The 24737-nt window shown below is 46.7% G+C and overlaps 1 protein-coding gene across 1 annotated transcript in view; it reads left to right on the forward strand.

The window, feature by feature from the left end:
* The first annotated feature begins 13162 nt into the window (after window positions 1-13162).
* Window positions 13163-24737, forward strand: part of Rcan1 (regulator of calcineurin 1) — an 85200-nt gene continuing 73625 nt past the window's right edge. The window contains exon 1 of the mRNA XM_027929230.2: window positions 13163-13566. Within this exon, the coding sequence (XP_027785031.1) occupies window positions 13324-13566 (243 nt within the window). The 5' untranslated portion in view covers window positions 13163-13323. The remainder of the gene's footprint in view (window positions 13567-24737) is intronic.

Below are 24737 nucleotides of genomic sequence, written 5' to 3' on the forward strand. Positions count from 1 at the left end.
ATTAACTAAAGTCTTATTTACATTAGGGTTCACTCTTTGTGTTCTCCAACCTATGAGCTTTGACAAATGTATGATGACATTGTCCACCATTATACTATCATACAGCATAGTTCCACTGCCCTAAAAATTACCCCTGCCCACTAGTTATCCCTTCCACTCTCTCCCTATCCCCTTGATCAGAGGTCACTGATCTTGTTACTACCTTTGAAATTCTGCCTTTTCCAGACTGTCATATGTGTGAAAGTATACAGTATGTTGTCTTTTCAGATTGACTTCTTTTGTGATAGACATTTAATATCTCTCTTAAAAAAAAAAAAAGATTCCTCCTTGTCTTTTTATAACTGGAGACAGCTCTTTTTTTAAAATCACCGAACAGTATTGCATTGCATTGTATAGATGTAACACTTTGCTTATCCATTCACCTACTGGAGGATACTTGGGTTGCTTCCAATTTTTGATAATTTTGAGTAATCTTCTGGAAACATTTTCCAACTCATTTGGGTAAATGCCAGGGAATGCACTTGCTAGATCCAGGGTAAGACTATGTTTTATTGGACGATTTTTAGCACAAGGCTTGGCTAATGGACAGGAATACTTAAAACAGTCTCATCACAACACTGGCTGCAACATTGGGGCTCTAGCTATTTTCTAGGAAAATGTGAACTGTTTCTGAAATAGAAGTGAGGTGCCATCGGAGCCCTGGGAAGGGATCTTCCGATGTAGCAGAGGAGGACTGCCACTCTGCTCCCATGATTGACAAGGGACTGGGTCTACCTTCTGCAAGCTACATGAAGAGTAGAAAATAACCTTCAACTCTGTTGACCAAAGCTGATAAGAACTCAGTTGCTTTGTTTAGTAGAAAGAGAAACTTTTCTGTTTATAAAATAACAGCAGAGGTGCTTCCACACTCACAGAGGGTGGCCTTGGTCTCACAGGTGACTCAGAGCACCCAGACAAGCCCTGGGAGAATTTGTGTGGAGAGGCAGGAAGTCTTCTGCATAGCCTGCATGAGGATTCAACTGAGTCCCACCCAACTTACTGAAGACCAGAAACCCAAACAGCTATGCAGCTGGTGAAGGCTATGTAGCTGAAAACTCAGAGGAGGCCCCAGGGTCAGAATTAGCAGAGGCTTAGGGTAGAAATGCAGACTGCTTGAAATTTCTGTAGAGAGAACAGCCTATTCAGGTGTCCCAGTTAATGCACGTGTGTGTGTACATGTACACACATACACATAAATACATAGGTAAACACAGGCACTGGTGCATGTGCATACACATATTCACACACAGACTTATGTTCATGCATACGCACATGCTATAATATAAACATATATTACATGCATGCATACCTACTTGTGTGTACCTATGTACACACGCCACATACATACAAACATATACACTGTACATGTACACATATACATATGGCATGTGCATACAGCACACTGAACGCAGCTATACCCTGATGGCTTTTCCAATAAGTGGAGCAAACCCTGTGGAGGAAGGTAAGACTATGCTAAGTACTGCTGGCATAAATCAAAGCCCTTTCCCTTCCATCATTTTGGGGTCCAAAGGCTGAGGTCTGGCGCTCTTCCTGTAACACTGCAGCCAACGGTGACTTCACTCGGCACCCCCTGCCTCCTGGCAGAAAGCTCCCACTCACTGTGGGGAAACTGCCTCACTTAACCGCAGAGGAAGCTCGAGGTGGCTGCGAGTCCTCCCTTCCGAGGGAAATCCAGACGCAGCTGCCTTGGGGGAAAAGTGCGCTGCAGAGGAAGCCCATCAGACCCCAAGACAGCCTAAATCAATTAAAACCCGAGAGAGAGCTAAGATGGTGAGGAAGGAGAGATCTGTGGGAAGGAGAGAGAGGATGGGGAAGCTCCTAAGGATTAAATACAGACTTGCTGGACTCAGGATGGTGCCGGAAAGCTGAGCGGTGGCAGCCTGGGGAGGGAAGAGCAGGGGGGCTTTTGGGGGATGGATATGTCCTGTCTCGATTATGGTGAGGGTCTCACCACGTCAGAGCTTACCAGGCTGTACCATTCAAATATATTTAATTCAGTGAATGTCAGTTACACATCAACAAAGCGTTTTTTGTTTTTTAATATTCTTGTTCCACAAAAAGCCATGTAAGCACTGGGAAATAAGCAAATTTGGGGAAACTGGTTAGAAAATAAAGCAGAGATTTCATTCTCTTTTATTGCTGAGTAATATTCCATTGTGTATATATGCCACATTTTTTTTTATCTGTTCACCTATTGAATTGCAGGTAAATAGATGGAGTTAGAGAAGATAATACTAAGTGAAGTTAGCCAATCCCAAATAACCAAATACTGAATGTTTTCTTTGATATCAGGAGGCTGATTCACAGTGGGGTAGGAAGAGGGAGCATGGGAGGAATAGAGGAACTCTAGATAGGGCAGAGGAGTTGGAGGTGAAGGGAGGGGGCAGGGGTTATAAATGATGGTGGAATGTGATGGTCATTATTATCCAAAGTAATGTATGAAGACACTAATTGGTGTAAATATACTTTGTATACAACCAGAGATATGAAAAAATGTGCTCTATATGTGTCATAAAAATTGTAATGCATTATGCTGTCATATGTAAATAAAAACACACACACACAAAGAAAAGAAAGTGGAGAGTGTGACTTTTAAATCTCTAGTTATCCCCTAAGGAGGAGGAGGGTGGACATCTCATTGGCAAACTCAACACTCAGGGAAGGTTGCCTAAAATACATAACAGTGCAACTGTTCTTATAAACTAGTTTATTCTACAGGATACACAAATTTGTTCCTCAATCAGGCCAGATCGGAACCTGCGTTGCCTGCCTCCCTGTAGAATGGTGTTAGAGCAATGAACGGTGCTTGGGTTCACGTCCCCTGGCTTGTACGGGTGGAAATGGAAACAGAGATGCAGCTTTGTAAAATTTGCTCCTCTGTTCATTGAAGGATGTTGTCAATCATCCATTTATTTCTTCATTCATCCATCTTTCCTTTAGCATCACTTATCAAGTCCTGGAGGCTGAGGATGCACATAGTCATGTGCTGCATGGTGACAGTTCTGCTGATGACAGACTGCATGAATGAGGATGGTCCCAGAAGATTATAACAGGGCTGAAGAAGTCCTCTAGCCCAGTGACGTCATAGCTGTCATAACATCATAGCACAATGCATGGCTCACATGTTCATGGGGTTGGCAGACATGTAAAACACACACAATTCTCTACAGTGCGTGATGTTTACGATAACGAACAACCAGGTTGCTGACTAGTACCCTGGCACAGCCTTGGTGTCTCACATTACTGCATCTTTTGATTAGATCAAGAGTCCACATCATGCGACTGACCTACACCTTCTAGGTTTATGTAAGGGCACCCTGAAGTTCACACAGTGACAAGATCGCATAATGACACGCTCTCAGAACACGTCCCTGTCATTAAGTGGTGCACGACTGTGTAATTACAGGAGAGTGCCTGCCCTCAGGTGATGCGCAGACCCAAACATCAGATGCCAGCTGAGAGCCTGATCACGCTGGGTGCAGAAGAACCCACAGCCCCTGTTCCCAGGAGGCCCCCAGACAATGAAGTGTGAGCATCAGGTCTGGTGAGAGTCATAAAGAGGGCGCCACAGAGTGGACCGCAGACTTTATTAGGGAGTTTGGTGATCCCCATGTGACACCTGGTCCTTGGAAACGTTCTGGTGATTCTTGGGTAGGGTTGAAGCAGCTGTAATCCTGAGCTCCGCTCCCCAGGAGCTTCCTGGGAGAGACCCCTGGAGGGACTGAAGCACAGGGTCTTATTATGTAGAGAGGCAGGGTCCAGGGGAGAGCTGCAGCAAGGACTCAGCCGTGAAGCAGGACAGGTGGTCCCCATGAGAAACGATGTGATCCTGAGCTAGGGGACAGGGAGGGAAGGGACAGTAGGCACAAAGACTCACCAGGTAAGTGGTAGGAACTGGCAACCCTCAGTCCGGAGTGGGTGGATCCCGGGTTTCCTCCCTAGTTTCTGAGTAGGCAGCAGGGACATTTTAAAGCAGAACAGGTTTGGTGGGAAACATGATGGCCTTCCTTTGGCCTTTGAATTTGGAGTGTTTGGGGGAACAAGCCCAAGTTTCTGACTTGTAAAACCCAGGAACTCCCCACTGCCAGGAGCCGCAGTCTAGGATCAGAGGGAGACAGTTTGGGTGGAAACAGCTGTCTTTGGAACAGTCTTACCTGTTTATTTGCCCTATTGTCAAGGTCCCCATGAGAGGCTATGACATCACTCACAGGGATGAGTGACAAACATTACACCTTCTATTGACCTTGGGCTTTGTCTTTTAAAGAAAGAAGTTGTGTTCTGCTGCTGTGTCATGTGAGCTGAGCCTGGCGCCCACTCTTGCTGCAGGAGCCAGACAGACAGGTGTCATGGAGGGTTCAGAAAGCCCCCTGAGGGGACATCTGGAGCTCCAGGTGGCATGGGCTGACACAGCTCCACACACCTGCTCTGCTTCCGGAATTCTTCTGTTCTTGCAGATTCCAAATTCCCATGAAAAGGGTTTGTGGATTATTCCATCTAGTTTTGAACCAAGCCCATTCTTACAGAAATGGGCAAGAGCTTTATCGATGCCTGCTGAGATGCCGTATGAAGTCGTTTCTAACAAAGCAAGCAGGGACAGGTGACAGGGACAGGTGACAGCGAGACGGAGCCAGCACCTCTTCACTGTGGGGATGAGCATCTGCCTGCCAGGTTGGGAGCATTGGGACTTGGTGATAGCTTAAAACAAATAAGTGAACTTAACCTGCCCCTCAAGGTCAAGGTGACATTTAGCAATGAGTGAGGAAGTAACAACTTTCTGCCAGGAAACTGTACTACATGGTAAGAACATTTCAAAAACAGAAGTTTGGAAAGGTTTCTGTCATTAAGCGATTTTATTGCCAAAAAAACAATGTGTGACATCTATAAAAGCTCTTATATCTTGCACTTCAGAACTTGGAAACACAATTTTCTAAGCTGTTAAAAAGCTTCCAAGGGGTTCTATGGGTTTTAAAACCTACTTGTGAAACTTATAAAAAGGAATAACTTGCAATTCATCTGCTAGAACAGTGCGTCGACACCCAGAAGTGTGAAATTCACCAACGGCTCAACAATAGCAATGATAACCCTCAGCATGCTTGGTGGGTGGGACTAAAAAATCATTATTGTGATTTAGGAAGTATAGCATGTCACAGTTTTCCAAAAGGACAAAGTGTGTTTAACCCCAGCACATACTTACACATCACCAAGAAGTAACTGAAAGAGACTCAAGGCTTTCGAGAAAATGAATCAGTTTGGTTCTTGATACATAAAGCATATTTTTCATTAGTTCATTTAATACATATTTTTGAGGCCCTCCTGATGCCCAAAACATTGTAGGCTGGGCAGAGAGTGGCCAGGATAAAGATCCTGCCTTTGTGGAGCTTCCATTCTAGAGAAGAAGGGGAAAAATACAAGAAACATTTCAGTTTGTGTTGATTTCCCTTCTCTTCTGACTTTAAAATTCTTAAGTCAGTGCATGTGTTATAATAGGCATTGCATTTATTATTAATAGTGGAGAGACAGTAATTCATAATACAGATGGTTTCAATTATATATCATTTAATGTATGCAATTCAGTGATGTTATCACATATATTATAAATTTTAAGAGTATGCTACTATGTTGTATTGTTATATTACACACGTTAAATACTTGTTTGTGTTACTAATGCATCCATACACTTAACTGTGTGCATACGGTCAGGTCACCTACCATATGCATATCTTTACATGTTAAGCATATATACTTACATGTCATACACATGTAATATACTCCTACCACACGGGTGTGCCTGGAGAGACCTGGCCTTCCTTCTCCCTCCTGAGTCCTGCTTCTTCCTCCTGCTGTCCAGTATCTGCTCCTCTCTGTAGCACAACCTAGAAGAGTTGCTTAAATTCATTTTTTTCTGATTCTCTTTCTCCCAGTTGAGCTTTATTATTATTTTTTTAATGTTCTATTTCTTTCTTTTTAATATGTTGTTAGTTGTTGATGGACCTTTATTTATTTATATGTGGTGCTGAGGATCGAACCCAGTGCCTCACACATGCCAGGCAAGCACTCTGCCACTGAGCCACACCCCAGACCCCCTGAGTGGGGCTTTTACCCCCAATTATTTCTCCAGCATCTCCCTTGTCAAGGTCAATCATGATTTCCAAACCTGGAAACCCAAACTCAGTTCCCACCTCCTCAAAGCTGGCTCTGCAGCCGGGGGCATGGAGGAGCGTCTTTCTCCTGGAAACCCGTTGTGGCCTTGGCTTCCAGGACCCCCAGTCAGCCTGGAGGTGGGGGGTGACCAATGGCACTGACTGCTGACTGCTGGCTGTTCCCCACCCCAGGCGTGGCTCTTGTCCTCCATAGCCACACTCACTCCCAAGGGCACCTCTCTGGCCCCAAGCTGAACCCCTGGAATGCCCAACTCCAGCTTCTGCCTGAACTTCAGACGCCAGGCGCCCGGCTCCTGGTCGACTTCACTTTCAGGCCTAAGGGCTTCTCAAGACTAAAATGCCCCAAAGTGGGCTCCGGATATCAGCTGCTGCCCCGGCCCCCACACAACCCGCCCCCTTGCAGCCACCTTGTCCAGGTGAGGCCATTCCTTCCCCGAAGCTGCTCAGGCCAAAGCCCTGGACTACACAGACCTCGTGGACCCAGACCATGTGGGTTTCGTTTCTCTTCTCCTCCTCCCCAGGTAGCAAAGAAGGTGACATTTCTTATCTTCCAACCAGATCAATCACGCTAATAATATCAGCTTCTTTTGTAACTCTTTTTTTGAGGGCTATTGGAGATTGAACTCAGGGCCCCCATCCACTGAGCCACATCCCCAGCCCTATTCTGTATTTTATTTAGAGATAGGGGCTCACTGAGTTGCTCAGTGCCTTGCTTTTGCTGAGGCTGGCTTTGAACTCGAGATCCTTCTGCCTCAACCTCCAGAGCCACTGGGATTATAGGCATGTGCCACCGTACCCAGCTGTAACTCTTAATTAATGGGTGTACACACACACACACACACACACACACAGGTGCTAGTACTGCAGATTCTTAGAACTGAGGCTCAGTGAGTCAAATGACCCTCCCTCAGCAAACAGGCAGCAAAAGGCACAGGCTCTCGTTCCCACCCACGATGCCTCTACTCTTTAGTTCTACAGCAAAGAGAAAAGTAGGAAGGAGCCGGAGAAACACCACAAAAGGTAGAGAAGAGGGACAATAAAGTGGTGGGGGAATGTCTGCTCAAACCCTTCACTGGTTTCCTGTTTCAATGAGGATGAAACCCACAGTCCTCCTGTGCCCTACAGAGCCTAGCTGCTCTGCTCTGTCACCTCCCTGACTTTGACAGTGCACACCCCCTGACCACTTGCCTCAGCCCCAGGAGGAATCCACTGCAGCCTTTGTACTCTGCCTTCAATAGGTTGTGTCACTGCTGCCTCAGGGCCTTTGCACTCGCTCCTCTGTCTGGAATGTTCCTTTCCAGAAGTAGACATGGCACTTTCTCCCTTTCTTGTCAGCTTCTCTGGTTTTATCAGTTGAAATCACCCCCACCCCCTGCCCCAATTTCCAATCCCTCTTCCTTGCTTTATTGTTTGCTCCTTGGCACTTATAACCACATGCAACATCTATCTGCATGTTGTATTTACTTTTTAAAATTTATTGTCCATTTCTCCCCACTTCTGCCATCACCAGTAGAAAGTACACTTCATGAAGGCAGGGATTTTTGCCTCTTTTGTGTATGTTATGTAGGATGACCTAGAACAATGCCCTGCACGTCTGATGAGACTGGCAGTCCCTCAGTCAAGTCAGGGTGGCTTAGTGTGGTGCGTGTATGAGCATGAGGTCATCATCAACACACCAGGCATTGTTAGGTGTAATCACAACTCAGACTTCTTCCCTAGTGGGCAGAGTTAAAGAAGGAACCCATCCCCACAGTGATCCTGAGGAAAGGGACCAGGAGGGGCACCAAAGGCACCCTTTCCTTAAAAAGACATCCCTCCCTCCTGTTGGCATAGTGACATTGATGCTGGCTAGACCTCAGGACACGAGCGCCTAACATACACAGTGGCTTCCAAGGGCAGGCAGTCAATAGGCTGGGAGTGGAGTGGGGCGAATCACTCTTGGACCATCCGACTCTCCGTAGAGGAAGAACTCAGAGCAAGCCAAAGGCTAATTGGTCCAGACCCAGACCTGCCTTGCTACTGACTCCCTAGAAGCTGGATGAAGGCAAAGGTCTATTTATCATGTTGTTGAAAGACAGTGGGAGAGAAGGGAGCCTCCAAACGGAAGGTGAGAATTCTAACCCTGCCATTCTGAGGTCCTTCTCTGCACCAGGCACTGGCCAGACACCATGGTGAGCCTCTATGATACCTCTGCGGGGAGGCCACACATGTCATCTCCTCATACCAGAGACACCGAGAGCTCACGTGACTCCCCAGAGCTGCAGAGAGAGTAAGGGACAGAACTGGAGGACAGGCCAGTGCAGGTCTGGCTGGCTTCTGGAGGCACCGGGAGATGTGTGGCGCTGCTGCAGGAGGAGAGGAGGGCACTTGGGACAAGGAGGGCTCGTGGAAATGCCCGCTGCCCACTTCAGCCGACCCCATGTGCCCAGCAGCCCATCTCTTACTTCTGGTGGTCTCAAACAGCCCCCAGAGATGGCTTGGCTCTGAACAGCACCGAGGTCCAGCTTCTAGACCATTGGAAGCCTGGCCACTCTCTGGCATTTGGTCTCCATAAGATGCCCTACATCCTTGATTTAAATTCCTTCCTGTTTAAACTGGCTTCAGAGGTTCTTACTCTCACAGCCAAAGAATCCTAACCCACATAAAAATCAGGAATGTCAACACATTTAAAAGAGAATTTAGAGAAATGTAAAAGTCAGTGAATTTCCTTTCCAAACTTGGAAAGGCAAAGTAACCAAATTCTAGTACTTTTCCCAAACATGAATTTATAATAGGTTTTTCGAATTAAAAAGCATCAGGAGACCATCAAATGTAACAAGGTTTTTTGTTTTTTTAAAGAGCAGATTTTAAGAATGAATTTTGAGTTGGGCACAGTGGTACGCACCTATATTCCCAGCGGTTTGGGAGGCTGAGACAGGAGGATTGCAAGCTCAAAACCGGCCTCAGCAATTTAGTGAGGCCCTAAGCAATTAAGTGAGAGCCTGTCTCAAAAAAAAGAAAAGAAAAAGGAGGAGGAGGGCTATGGATATGGCTTAGTGGTTAAGCAACCTTGGGTTCAATCCCTGATACCAAAAAAAAAAAAAAAGAATGTTTTGAGGAGGAGAAATAAGTTCCTTTCTCTAAAATAAAACCAATCAAAACAAGAACAACAGGCAAATAGCATGATACTTTATTCATTTTCTAGATAGTAACAGAAGAGAAACTTCTGATTGAGTTAGTTAAAGGGTCTATTTGTTTGAACAGTCTTTGGAACAGTTCATTCCAAAGTAAAAGCAGACACTCAAAGTCAGTAATTTAACTTCTACTTTAAATAAAAATTTGAAATGCCTATAATTTCTTGGAATGTGCAGAAATGCCTTTGGTTCATTTAATAGGCATTCAGAAAATGCCTACTGCACATGGCTCCCTTCAATTTCCAGAACAAATAGGAAGCAATTGAAAGTAGAGCAAAACTTTCCCACCTGGCCAATGAATAGGCTGGTTTGTCCCTCCTAGGCACGATTGCATAACTGGGCTGTAATAGATGTAAGAGGCAGGTGCTAAGCACAAAAATAACCAAACAGGGCTTTCTGAGTGACTCCTCTCCTTTTCTGTTCGGTAATTGTAATGGCTGACATGAAGGAAGTATAAGGAGAGGAAATGAATGGCGGGGATAGGATGATGCATTAATTAAAATTTGTGTGCCTCCCCCATTTAAAAAAAAATGAGAGCCATTCATTACCGCTTTGGGCTCCTTTCTTTTCTGGGTATCTAAAGATCTACACTAAATCTGCTGCTTTAAGCCAATGTCCAGTTAGATGGTGAAGCAGGGATATAGCTTAGCTTCCATGGCTGCAGCTGGTGCCTGAGGAATTTGCACGTGGTTTATGGAGGCACAGCCTTTTAAAAGATCACCCCAGGTTCCATGGATCTCACCTTTAGAAACTTCTGTGATTGTATTAAGGAGCAAGTTTTGCTTGGATTCCACCCTTGCAGGTGAGAGAGAGCCAGATTCTCTATGGTCTCCTCCACTGATTGTTGGAGTTAATGGTTACTGTCAGTGAAACCACAGGTACAGTCTTTCTTGCTAAAGACAATTATTATACAATTTTATTTTCTATGTGGAAAGAGAAATAGGAGATTTGATTTCTAAAACACCCACTTCCATAGGGCAAGAAACCAGGGTACTCAGATGTGGAAGGCATGATGGTAACTCTGTTGATGGAGAGCTTTCTATTACTTGGCCCTGATATTTTGAGAGTTCTCTATTTACCAAGTGTCACACTAGCACGGCCCTGTATCTCAGGGTGTTCCCCGCAGGGCAGCCCATGCTGGGGGAGGCTCAGTTCTTCTGCCTTAGGATCATCAGCCCTGGTCCCCACTTTGAATGTCAAACATCTCTTACCTTCTGCTCTCAATCCCCCTACCTCTCTTTCCTCTGCCTCTTCTCTACTTTTTGCCAAGTTTCTCTGGCTCCTTCTTACTTTTCTCTTTGCTGTAGAACTAAAGGGGAGAGGCATCCTGGGAACGAGAGCCTTTGCCTTTTGCTGCCTGTTTGCTAGGGGAAGGTCATTTGATCTCACTGAGCCTCAGTTCTGAGAATCTGCAGTATTAGCACCTGCGTGTGTGTGTGTATGTGGGTGGGGGGTGGCCGTGTGGGTGGGCATGCGCCATCTGAGCTAGCTTATGTGTACACCCATTAATTAAGAACTACAAAAGAAGCTGGCATTATTATTGGATAATAATATATAGATATATTAATATGGGTCTAGTTGGAGAGATAGAAATGTCACACCCTTTGCTGCCTGGGGAGGATGAAAGGAGAGAAATGGAAACCCACTTGGTCTGTATGCCAGCAATGACCTGCTGCATTCCAAAGTCAATTACATATGTGCAGTCTGTGCCACTTGCCTGAGGTAGTAGTTGCTGGCTCTGTCTCCATGCACTGGAGAGCCATCTCTGATGGTTTGCTTGGCTGCCTTTGGCTTTCTGCTTTGCTGGGGCTTTCCTTCCCCTCACACGCTTGGCCCACTGTGTGCCCTAAGAGGCTTACAGTAAGCCGGCAAGGAGAAAGTGTACTGTCCTGAGGACAAAAACAACACAGACCCACCCAGCAACCGCTTGGCTGGGCCGCGTTTTTCCAAAACTGGCGCCTCATCCCCTTTGTTACCCTTTCAGAATGTCTGGCTAGAGTTTACAGAGAGTTTTCAACTCTGCAATGTCATCCACCCTAATCCCGTGTGGCATTTATCACATTCCCTTAAAAAAAAATAACAGCTTTATTGAGAAATAATTCACTTGGCATAAAAATACAATTCAGTGATTTTTCGTATATCCAAGGAGTTGTGCAAACGTCACTACAGTCGATTTTGGAAGATTTTCAACATTCTGAAAAAAAAAAAAAAAAACGCCATTTGCAGACATTCTCTTTCCCTCCCTCCAGCCCCTGGTGACTGCTAATCTACATTTGTCTTAGTATTTGCTTATCCTGGATTCTGCATATAAATAGAGTAGCATGTGACCTTTTGTGACTGGTTTCTTTCCCTTAGCATGTTTCCAAAGCCCATTCATGTGATGACAAGCATGGGTACTTCACTCCTTTATATGGCTGAATAATATTTCATTGTAGGACTATAGTCCTGGTGGATCTCTTCATCAGCCCAAGAACACTTGGGCTGTTAGGAATAATGATGCTATAACTTCTGTGCACAGGTTTTTGAATGGATATATGGTTTTATTCCTTAGTTATACCTAGAACAGGAAGTACTGGGTCATGTGCTCTCCACATTTAACTTTTTTGGGGATCTGCCAAATTGTTTACCAAAGTGGCTGCATAGTTTTACATTCTCACCAGCAATATACAATGGTTCCAATTTCTCCATATCCTCACATCTCACTCTACTTACCAGTTCTCTCTGCATGAGTCCAACTACTCCTCTTAGACTTAAGTTCCAAGATATCACACTGGCAGATACAGAACTTCAACCATGATACGTTCTGAGTAAGTCTCTGCTGTTAGTTGGGTGCACTTTTAATTATAACCAGTTGAACTTCCTAACTAGAGGATATACCTACATCAGGAGAAAATACAGATCTAATATTACATCCTCCAAAAGAACCAAATAAATACAGCTGCCATTCATTTGAGCACTTATTGGATTCTTCTTACATGTGGCCTCATTTTTTTTTTCCTGAGCAAGTGAACTGATTGTCCAAGTAATCAACAGCATAGCTGAAATTCACACCCAAGTTTTCTTTGAATCACATTGTCCTTTAATGTGAAGGAATTCTCTTGAGCTTCTCCGTTTTCACTTTATAAAAATCACCAAAAGCAAGGATCAATGTTGAGCATAGTACATAAAAGTAATTAAAAATAGAATTCCTTCTAATTATATTAATTTTGGAGACTGATAAAATGACTAACAAATCGAAATATAAAAGTAAGGTTGGTTTCACGGTCTAGCCCCTTATTTGCAACTGCATCTGGTAATACAAGGTTAAGCATGTGTAACTGCTTAAGATTTTCCTGAATTCCCTCAAATGTTGGCCCTTGTGTTTCCAAACACCACCGCACGGCAACCTGAGCGCTGCCAGCTCAGCCATCAGCCTAAGGGCCCAAGGGCCTAAGGGCCAAGACCCTGCCTGGCATCCTCCAGTAAGCACCAATAGCCTACAGAAAAGAACCAGCTACAGGCCTTTGCCCCTGACAAATATGGTCGCGGTTAGGCTTCAGGCTTGGGGCGGTGAATGAGGATCACCTGATGAGAATCCCGTTCTTTTATTGGTCTTCTCTCCGGGAAGGGCCGGACACGGTAACCCAGCTGGGGCCGGCTTAAAGGGACCGCCGCAGAACCCGCCGGAGCTCCGCCTTCTGGGCTGGGCAGGCGGGGCGCCGCGCGGGCTTTCTGCCCCTCCCGCGCTGGACGGAGGCGGGCGGGGCGGGCGCTTGGAGGCCGCGTCTCCGGGAACCGTGGTGACAGCCGGCGGCCGGCAGCCCCGCGATCCCGAGGGGGTTAACCGGGAGCCAGCGGCCGCGGCGCGGAGGAGAGAGCGCTAGGCTCCGGCGCGCGAGCCCGGCGCAGCCGGCGGGGGCGCACAGGGGCGCGCGGGCGCGAGCGCGGGGATGGAGGACGGCGTGGCCGGGCCCCGGCTCGGGGCGGCAGCGGAGGCGGCCGAGGCGCGGGCGCGGCCCGGGGTGACGCTGCGGCCCTTCGCGCCCTTCTCCGGGGCGGCCGAGGCCGACGAGGGCGGCGGCGACTGGAGCTTCATCGACTGCGAGATGGAGGAGGTGGACCTGCAGGACCTGCCCAGCGCCACTATCGCCTGCCACCTAGACCCGCGCGTGTTCGTGGACGGCCTGTGCCGGGTGAGGGCTGGGCCGGGCGGGCCGTCGGGGCGGAGGGCGGACACTTGTTGCCCCGAGGAAGCGGGTCGCAGAGCCGAGGTCCGCCGCGGATGGCAACCCCGGGACGCCCGGACGCGGGCCCTTGCCCCCGGGGTGGCGCTCCGCGGGTCCCCAGTCCCCGAGCGCCTGCCGGCCGCGCGCAGCTCTGGAAGCGGGTCTTCAGCGGCTCCGCTCCGCTCGGCCGCGGCTTGCTATTGCTTCCCAGCGACGCCCCTGCGCCCGGTGGGTTTTCGGGTGGGGACGAATTAGGACCCGAGCGGCCGCGCAGCTCCTGTCGCCCCCCTGGGGCGTTAGCCACAGCCCTGCATTTACTCGATAGGGGAGGGGGGTCACCTCATTCATAGGGAGGAGGAAACAGACGTTGAGCGGCGACGTGACTCACTGTTCATAAATACGACGACGTCTCTGCATTCTCAATCTGCACTATTGGAAGAAAAGCCAGTGTTTGGGTGAGGATCCGTGGTTGCTCATTATCCTGCGGTTCGTTGGCCAGTTTTGGTCGAATGGTGTTAGGGGGAAGGGGACCATTTTCAAAACCTTTCGGATATTTAGCCAGGAAGCTAGCTCCCTTGAAGGAGTGACATGCCACCACCATGGACACTCAGTACCTTGGGAATTGATCCCCCTCCCCCAAATCCGCACATTTTTAGACACTTTGGAGGGTGAGAGAGCAAGTATGAGTAATCAATGATGGTGGTGGGGAGGAGGAATTTATTCCAATCTTCAGTTATTGTGGAGGAATAAAATTTGGACAGTGTAGGCGTTGCAGAATGAAACCTGCCTTTGATAGCTGCCCCGTTAAGAGAGCAGCTGTCAAAAAAGCAATGCTTTCAGGCTTGGCTCTGGGTCCACAGGCACTGTCAATGAACTGTAGTTGAAGCTGCTGCCAAGAGGAACACTACTGTGGAAAGGGAACGGTGTGCCTTCGTCTCATTTATTTATAATTTATTTGCCCATTTACTTTCAGAAAGGTTTTTATAATGGCCACATCAACTTCTGGGCATGCTTTCTAGAGCAATAACTGTCACCAACACAGGGTCTTCCTCATCTTAGTCCCAAACCTGTTCTTCTCAGGCAGCAGTGGCTAATGCTTCGCTTCTACTCCCAGCCACTGGGGAACCCATGTCAGGAGAATTGCAAGTTCAAAGCCAGCCTCAGCAACTTAGAGAGACCCTGTCTCCAAATTATATTTTTATTATTTATTTATTTATTTACTTATTGAATAAAATAAAAAATAAAGGACTGGGGATTTAGTTCAGTGGTAAAGTGCCCTGGATTCAATCCCCAGTACCAAATAATAGATAGATAAATAAAACAAAAAATAAAGCTGCTTCTTCTCTGGGTAGGATAAGCACCTTTCTTAGGGGGTCCTAGGCTATTCCCTGGAGTAAGATCAAGTCATGTAAAACTGCATTGGGTGTCCAGTGCAGTTGCTGGATGAATTTCTGGGTGTCAGGTGAGTTGCTGGGTGTCCAGCAATTCATAGTTTTCATTTTCTTCCCAGTGTCAGGAACAGGCCCCAGACTGCTTCATTTAAAGATTGGCCCACTTTGCCAACTCTTCATTTTAATCTTTATTGGGACTCTGCTGTAGGCCAGGAACTGTTCTAGGAGCCGAGGCTACATCAGTGACTACATTAGCATTTTCGTTTTGAGAACTGACATCTTTGTTGGAGGAAGCAGATAATAAACAAATGTCAAATATATCAGAAGATGACGGTGCCATAGGGAAAAACAGACTTGGGGCTGGACGTTTGGGAGGGATGGAGGTGGTGGCTTTCCATCAGCTGATTGGGGAAGGCCTTACCCATGGGCAGTGCTTTGAGTGGACACACTGGGCTAGCTTGTGTCCCATTTGTGCATTCTCTGTGTTGACTGGTGCCCTGTTCCAGGCATGGTTTTGGCCTGAGGACAGTGGTGAACTTGCCAGGCTCCCCGCTTTTATGAGCTTGGGCTCTAGTGACTGGGGAAGAGGTGGACCCTAAAAAAGCAAGTAAACAAGGCACTTGTAGATACAGTTAGTTGTCTCTTGGTATACATGGCGATTGTTGGTTCTAGGAAACCCGTTAGTACTAAAAGTCCATGTTATGTGCTTAAGTCATGGCATTTGCATATAACCTAAGTGCATCTTATACTTTAAATTATCTCTAGTTACTTTTTTTCTTTTTCTTTCATTTTTTTGTGGGGGGTACCAGGGATTGAACTGAGGGGCACTCGACCACTGAGCCACATCCCTAGCCCTATATTATTTAGAGACAGGGTCTCACTGAGTTGTTTAGCGCCTCACTTTTGCTGAGGGTGACTTCAGACTCACAATCCTCTTGCCTTGGCCTCCTGAGTCACTGGGATTACAGGTGTGCACCATCATGCCTAGCATCTCTAGTTACTTTTTTAAAAAAAAATATTTTTTGATGTTGATGGACCTTTATTTTATTCATTTATTTATATTCAATGCTGAGAATTGAACCCGGTGCCTCACATATGCTAGGCAAGTACTCTGTCACTGAACCACAATCCCAGCCCCTCTAGTTACTTTTAATACCTAACACAACTTGATCTGTAAATAGTTGGTATGCATACTTTTTTCAGGAGTAATGATAAGGAAGAAAGTCTTTACCTATTCAGTGCTGATAAATTAATTTTGATTCATGACTGGTAGACTCTGCAGATGTGGTGCCCGAGGGGACGGAGGGCTGATGGTAGTGACAGACACAGTGGCAAACATGGCTGTTAATGAAAGTGGGCTAGAGAGTGACAGGGTGGGGGGCCGGGTCCTAGTGGTCAGGTCCTAGCAGATCAAGCACTGTGGTGGTTCAAGAGGTCTTACTGAAGAACTGGTTTGCTGGGGTGACCCTGAGGGAATCCATAAGAGATGTCAGGAAGCAGTGTTGGCCGGAACCTAGGGGAGGAGCTACCTGGCAGGAGCCCTAGACTTAAAAGTTGCCCATTTGAGGTGTTGAGGCCCAGTCGGGAAGGGAAGCACCCATGTCTCCAACCTCAGTAGCCCTGAGTGAGCAGCCAGGAGACCAGAGAGCCCAAGCTGTAGAGTCCATAGGTAGAGTCAGCCTTCCAGAGCCCAGAGAAGGGCAGAGAGTGGCTCTGGGGACCGTGTGGGTAGAAGGACACACAGAAGCCTCAGCCTGGAGCCTCTTTAGATTGAGTGGCCCAAGAAGGCCTCTGTGCAGCTCGAACTGGGTTGATAGGGTGATTTTTGTGTGGCTGGCTCCAGGCAGAGGGAATAGCAAATGCTGGAGTTCAGTGCAGGGATGAACTACGGGTAAGGCGAGAAGGAGTCCCAGGTGTGTTGAATTGGAGGTGGGGAGGTGGTGGCTGAGGTCAGGGGGCAGCCAGGGAAGGTTCCTTGGAGGGCGATGGGGCTATGGTACAGTTCAGATGTCATCTTAACTGCAAGGCCAGGTGGGGAAGAAAGATGAGTGGGCAGGAGAGAAGTGGAGAGGCAGGCTGGGGGCTGCTGCCATGGTTGGGGAGCTTGGAGGGTGATTGCTGTAGGTTCCGTGCAGGTAATGGGAAGTGGAGAGAGCCTCCATTCAGGCCCCCTTCTTCTTCTGAAGCTTGTGAGGAGCTTCCTGCCCTGGTTGCCCCTTTGCAAAGTCCTGTAAAATTTACAACAGTAGGGGAAGACAAGAACCCACTGGGCTAAGGGGTCTCAGTCCCCCAGAGGCAAATAGCTTTGGGCAGTAAGGCAATCCAGGAGCCAGAGCCACATCTTGGGATGTCATTGGTAAGCCTTCTAGAGAGTGGGTCCTTTCTCGTTTAGCTAAAACCAGCCCTCTGGGAAGATGTGGCTTCTGAACTTCAACCTGAAGCTTCCTTCAGGGTAGCGTGTCACCGTTGGGTGGTATAAGGGACATGTGGGTGTGCTTTAGAGTAGTAGTGTTCACCTTGGGTAGACAGATAATGAACTGCAAATGCCTGTGAGCTGGCATCCCCTGTCCACAGCCAGTCTGCTGGGGGCCACTGTGGAGAGAAATAGCCTGCAGAAAAAGACTCTCTCAAGCTTGTTTGCATATAGCTTCCTATGATTCTGTAATCTGAGTCTCAAAAGCAAACAGAAATTGCCCTGACCTACTGATTCCTTTGAGAGTTTACAGAAGCTGTTCTGTAATTATTAATGTCTGGTCTGAATAGTGAGATCATCTTTATTAGCTGGATCATCATCAATAATGTAAATAATTTATAATGACTCAGTTTTTACCTAACAATAATTGAAACTATATTATTAGATTAATATCATTGTAAATTAATGAAAACAATAAATGTAAGATTATTTTCTTTGTCTGTAACTACTACTTTTATGAACCATTGTTCTGCTTCAGAAAGAAAAGCAGTGCTTTGAACCAGTAACTGCATATGCATATGCTTTGCACTGTGGGCAGTGGCTAGTTATTGGTTCTCTAGGGTAAGAGTTTACTCCACCATCATCAAGGTGACCAGGAATTTCAGAGTTCTCAAATAGTATTCTATTAGAAGCAGTGAGTAGAGTTCCACATAGCAGTGGAAACACATACCATTTTTTGGTTGTCTGAAACATGAATATTTATTTGACTGATAGAGTGTTGCTTGAAGGCTAAGTTAGAAAAATCACAAAAATCTATTCTAGTGAATATACTTATACATACTTTAAAAAAATGCTTACCAAAGATTTGTGGTAGCTACTTCCCTTGATTCTTTTAATAAAACAATGTTCTGATTGGTAAAGAGGGAGTTTCAATGATATCCTTGAATTCTTCCATCAGGAGGCCTGCGCAGGTTGGTTCTATCACTCTAAGTGTACCTTAGAGTCTCCAGGACCTTGTGACATTCCCATTCCCTTGGCAGGCTCTAGGTGATTTTGTCAGTCACAGTCGAGGAAGGGTCACTACCCCAGCTAGAAGGGTCTGGCCTGACCCTAGGCATGACTGTATCTTGAAGGTAACGGAATACTTGATGACCAGGTTCCTCCTCTAGCCAGATGACAGCCCGTCTGTACCTTGATTTCTTTGAGTCTCTGATGGGAGCCCGGCTCTTGGACTGGAGGATGCCTTCTCCTGGAGTGCTGTTTGACCTTGAAGCCTGAAAGCAGGATTACTGGTGGTCAGCAGGAGGGCTTAAGCCCATTTTACCCAGGGATGGGCTACCTCCCTTAAGCCTTTATATGCTGCACCCTAGGGCAAATCACAGACTCCGCCTCCCAAAGCTGACTTTGGTAATAAGACATCCTTTAGTGGCACTCTGCTGACTGAGGTGTTTTGAGGATGGAAGGTGGCACAGCTGTGGGCACAGCCTCTGCCTGAGGTTGTCTTTCTGCCCATTCCTGTCAGTCAGTGAGCGCAGCACATGGTAAAATGTGACAGTGGGAAATCAGGCAGTTTTAGGCATTTTCACTTTTTGTCCTAGTAGGAGGGTGAGACGTGTGGTTTCTCAGACTTAAATTATGGATAAAGTCTTCCCTTAAGTGATCTGATATCCAATATGGTCTGGTTCAGTTTATTTGGTTGTGTTTTTAAAAGTTCACACATTACATAGATGCAAGGTATGTTTTAGAACTTACCCACGATTTCCCTAATTTTAGAATTTCTGACTCTTAATAAATCAGTGCCTGCTACACCCACAGGTATTTTCTTAATTCCTCCCCTCCACCTCTCCACTAACAAGAGCGTGGTCCACACCCTCCCTTGCTCAGAGCCTTTTTACTTCAGTAGCAATGGCTTTAAATGTTACAGTCTGCAACTACAGACTGACTTTTCAAGGCTTGGGACAATTACATAAGGGAAGGAAAAATAGGCTTTGTGATAGAGCAGAATAGAGAGAGCGGGCTGCTGGTTCCTGTGCTTATAATTCAGGCTCTTGCCTTTGTCTCTTTGTTATTCTTTCCTTTTAAAAAATGCCATCAGATGACACAATCACCGTTTCCCCTCATGCCACCGAGGGCCTGGTGGTGTGCAGGTCTGTGAGTGCGTGAAGCGTGGGTAGCCTGGTGGTGGTGGGCACACACTGTGCACAGTCATGAGGGTTCGCCTCAAGGGCTGTGGGAGCCGGCCAGTCACTTGAAATGCAGTTCAGTTGTGAGAGAGCGTCCCCTTTGTAGATACTGACCTCCCTCAGGACTGCAAGTGCATCAGTCTCCCAATTTTGATGGTGGGAAAGGGGGCTTCGTGTTGTCTACAGCTCACTCATCATAGAAATCCTGGGTGAAGGCCACCCATGAGGAGATGTGCAGTGTCCTGGTTGACAGCAGGGGTCTTCAGCGTACCTTTGCCACTTAGGCAGGGTGACTCTGGGAATTGTTACCCTGACCTGGGCCTTAGTTTCTCTGCCTATGAAACGGGGATGCTAGTGGTACTTACGTCTTTTGCTGGGTGTAAAATGCTTGTCATGGAGACTGGGACATTGGGCCCTTGCACATTGGGTCATTGTATCTGTTGTCTACTGCCATGTCACTAACCAACCCAGCACTGAGTGGCTTACACCAATAAACGAGTGTTACCTCTCAGCGTTTGTGGTCAGGGACTTGGGGATGGCTAAGCTTGAGCCACTGCCTTAGGCTCTCACCAGGCTGCACTAAAGCCTCAGTGCCGGTGTCTCCTTGAGGCCGGCAGCATGGTGTTCCTTGGAGACTCTTGGCTGGAGGTCCCCTCAGTTCCTTGCCCCTTGGGCCTCTCCAGGGCAGCTCATGGCATGGCAGCGGGTTCCCTCAGAGCGAGTGGGAGAGGGCATGCTGGATGGAGTGGGACCCGTTGCAGGTCATTTGAAGCGAGAATGACATGGGCATGAACACCAGGAGGTGGCTTACAGGGCCAGCCCCCCCACCTCCCCACTGCAGTGAGATGCTGGTCCATTCATTTTTTTCTTTATAAACTTTCCGATGTGTGTGGAGCAGTTAATGTCGTTCAGAAATGAGACTGAGAGCTTGGGGATGTAACTCAGTATAGGGCACTTGCCCAGGACGCACGAGACCCCGGTTCAACCCCAGCAGGGGGGAAAGGTTTATTAAGGTTTCTTCTAATCTGATTTTTTCTTTTTAGATTCAACAGTGTAAAAGAATACACTTCTAGCCTCCACAACTTAATATACAATACCTGATTGGTGGGGTGATAGCTAGATTTTTAAGTTCCTGATTCACCAAAAGCTGTTATCTACCTTATTTCTGAACCCTTGGTTTAGATAAGCTGGAAGGTCCAGTACTTTTCCTCTTGTTGCTAATTTTGGTGGATGCAGTATGAAATTCCCACGAGCAATCGTAATTAGCACCGTAGAGAGAGGTATTTGAGGTTGGCCTGAATTTAGAATTAGAAGACAAAAATGTTATTTAATTCAGAGAGCTAATTTTGGATTTTTCCTCCCGAATATAACAATAGATTGTCTTATTTTATTACCGTATTAGTTGGCTTGGGCTGCCATCACAAAACACCAAAGATTAGGGGGCTTAAACAATGACATTCACTTTCTCCTAGTTCTGAAGGTTAGAAGCCTGAGGTCAGGGTGCCAGCACGGCTGGGTTCTGGGTCTGCTCTTTCCCTTCTCACTGTGTCCTCACATAGTCTTTCCTCTGTGTGCGCCGAGACAGAAAACCCTGTTGCCTCTTCTTGTAAGGACACTAATCCTGTTGGAGCTTTAACACATGAATTTGGAGTTGAGATACAAATGTTGTCTATAATAATTATCCTTGTATTTTTTATGTTAATCTTTGTGGGTTTTTTTTTTAAGACAATAAAGGTTTCCATTCATTAGTATGAAGTGCTTTATTTTGTACCATCAGTATGTAAGTATACATGTGGCCAGGCATCGGCCAAGAGACCCGTTCCAGGTCACACGGCTGGGAGGTATGGGTCCTGTGGCTCACACCTAGCTTTAGCTAACTCTGGAGCTGTGCCCCTTGTTGTCTCAGTGAGACGGTAATGCACATGGGTTTTCGTATGCCTCTTATGGGTTTTTCGTTTGCATCTTCTTTAAGGCTTAGGACAGCTCTATGAAGAATGTATTTTTATCCACAGGAAACAGGTTCATGCAGTTACACCTCCATTATTCCTTTGGCCCTGTGTTTTTACTTAGTGGCTATCTTGAGTGCTCATTGTGCACCAGGCACAGTGGCAGCCTTGAACATGTTGTGTTCAAGCAGAAGCAAAGCTGGGCTGCTAGAGCCGGGCAAAGCTGCGTCCTCCACTCATTCTGATCATTCGCTCAACAAATACTCCTTAAGTACCAGCATTATGCTGGCTGATGACCCAGCTGCAGGACCCCAGGCAAACCAGCTGACCCCCCAGGCCCCAGCCTCCTGTGTTGCCCCGCAGACTAGGAGGTCAGCATGAGGAGGGCACGGCTGCAGACAGACACGTTTCTCCCTTCCTGGAATTCACAGGCTAGCAGGAAGACCAAACTTAATTCTGTTGATATCATGCATGTCATATAAATCTAACTAAAAGCTTTATAGATCACTGTTGTCCTTGGGCACCTTATTTGGCCTCCCCAGGCCTCCAGTGTTTCATCTGTCAGTCAAGCAGCTGAATTAGATAATCCCTGAGGTCCTTTCTGGCTCCTCAGACTGAATGGCTCAGCTCTCTTCTACCCTGGGACACTGTCCGTGGGCCCCAGGGGCCACACCCCCTCTGCTTCAGTCAGGCCTTTCCAAGTAGGAATTTGCTCAAAAAGAGAGTTCATTCATTGTGGTTCTAGTTCTTTTCCTTTCAGCTTCTCCATTCTCCCACCCACACCCCTGCTGTGCTTGCCTCAAACTCAGCCTCAAACTCAGTCCTCCTGCCTCAGCCTCCTGAGCACTGTCTGCTGGTTTGTGGCTAAAGAGAAAGTACGTTTCAGTCATTCCAGCTTCGTGTGTTTAGATCTTGGGGATTCGTGTAAGACTGATCCATAATGCCCCCGTGTCAGAGGGTTCAAATGAGCCAGCAGCAATTCTGTTGAGTTACCATTTGAAGGTTTGCCAGAGATGACTTTCAGTGCCAGAACATTGAAGTGAAATGCTTTTAAAAACATTTAAAAACCTGACAATTACTGGAGACTTTTCCAAATGTCATGGTAGCTTTACCTTATTAATAGAATGATAATATGTCAGGGTTTGGCTATCTTGGTTTCTGCCTGTTGTCCTGGAATGAATTTATTTATTTATCTATTTATTGAGATGGGGTTTTGCTATGTTACCCAGGCTGTCTTTGAACTCCTGGGGTCAAGTGATCCTCTTGCCTTGTCCTCCTAAGTAGCTGAGACTGTGAGTTTGTGCCACTGTGCTTAGCGGGGAAATTCTTGGTAGCACCTATTTCTACTCTTACGTGTAGAAATTATATAATTAGCAGTTATATAATTAATTATAAATACTGTACTTAACATTTACTAATTGTGCTAAATATCTTTTGTACATTGTCTCATTTAATACTTCATACAACTTCCTTTTGGGGGAAGTGGGTTACTGGGGATTGAACCCAGAGGTGCTTTATCACTGAGCTACATCCCCAGCCCTTTTTAAATTTTTTATTTAGAGGCCCTCACTGAGTTGCTTAGGGCCTCCACAAGTTACTTAGGCTGGCCTTGAACTTGGCATTCGTCCTGCTTCAGCCTCCTGAGTTGCTGGGATCACAGGTAGGCACCCCACACTCAGTAATCCTTCCTAAAATTTCTAAAATTGATGCTATTATTTACTTTTTTATATATATAGGTAAAGGAGACTACTTCTCCCTTTACAAAGTAATAAGTACCATAGAGTTCCATGGTTCCTAGTCTCCTGACTCTGGGGTTCTGAGTCCCATGGCAGGAAGGGCCTTCTACTTCTCCCATGAGTGGCTCAGGCTCAGAGGGGCAATGACATGGCCTCAGGAGTGCTCAGTGGAATGGGCAGAACCAGAACTGAAGCTGGGTCTCCTTTCCACTGGTTTTAAACAGCTCACTTAATTCTGTGTCAAACAATGTCTTCCCTTTCCCACCCAACACAAAGGAACTTGGAGCCCACAAATTACAGACGATGTCTAGAGTCCAAGCTAGCCAGAAATTGGATAACCGGCAACACATGGGAAAGGCCTGTCCCCAGGACACAACTAGGGGGCTGTCAAAGGGCAGGGTGTCCCTGCACATGGAGGGAACAGAGAGCTTTGTACTGATGGTGTTCAAAAGACCAGTGGTCACCAGCAGGGGGAAGCAACTTCCTGTGTGTTCTGCCCTGGGTCCTGCTGTTGGCTTAGACTATTTCAGGCATCAGAGACAGAAAGTGTTTTCAGAAGGAAAGGAGAAGTCATTTCTTATGGCACAAAGAAGTAAGTTGTCATTTAAACTTAAAAAAGGAGAGCTCCCATCTCCCATTTAGAAAACCACACAAGCGAGAAGCCATTTCCTGATGGTGGCTTTTCCCTACTGCGGGTGAAGATGTCTCTCTGGGGGGAATCTGAAGTCAGGGAGCTGTGTTCACCTAAAGGGGAGATGTTTTAAAGGAATGATTCCCACCCACCAGCTCATGTACTCTGATTTGGTGCAGCTTGTTTGAAACACCACTCAAAATGATCAGCCTGAGCAAATGCAGAGAGGGTCGCCGGTGCAGCTCAGTGGTACAGCACTTGCCTGGCATGCGCCAAGCACTGGGTTCCCTCCCAGCACCATGCAAAAAGAGAAAGAAAAAGGGGAAAAAAATGCAAAGAAAGAACTGACTCCTGAAAACGCACGATTTCAGAGATACTGGGGATTTGTGAGCAGACTTCCAGTATTAGGTTCCAATTAAATTACTTTGAAAGGAGAAACTCTTGCTGGGAGGTAGATCACCAGACTGATGTGGTGGGAGTTGCTCTCTTGAATGGGATGATTCCAGAATGACCCCTGCTCAGGCCATGTAGTGATGGGAGCCTGGACTGGAGCTGAGAGTCCAGGGAATTGGATCGATCTCAACTCCACTTTTGCATCCTCGCCCGAGGATCTCAGGTGGTCTGGCTCGACTACCTGTAAAACTGCTTTGCAGGCCTGGAAAACAGGCCACCCATCAGAAAGATTCACTGGGCTGCCATACACCAATGGGCCTGCAGATACTCGCACAGGTTGGAAAGTGACTCAGGACTCATTCGGTATCTCTAGAAAGCTGAATCCAAGATGGAGCTTTTCCAACCGAGGTGAGGTTGGCTGGGGATAACAGGCTGTGTGTTGAGT

The sequence above is a fragment of the Marmota flaviventris genome, chromosome 8 (genome assembly GCF_047511675.1).
Source record: "Marmota flaviventris isolate mMarFla1 chromosome 8, mMarFla1.hap1, whole genome shotgun sequence".
In the NCBI taxonomy this organism is placed as follows: Eukaryota; Metazoa; Chordata; class Mammalia; order Rodentia; family Sciuridae; genus Marmota; species Marmota flaviventris.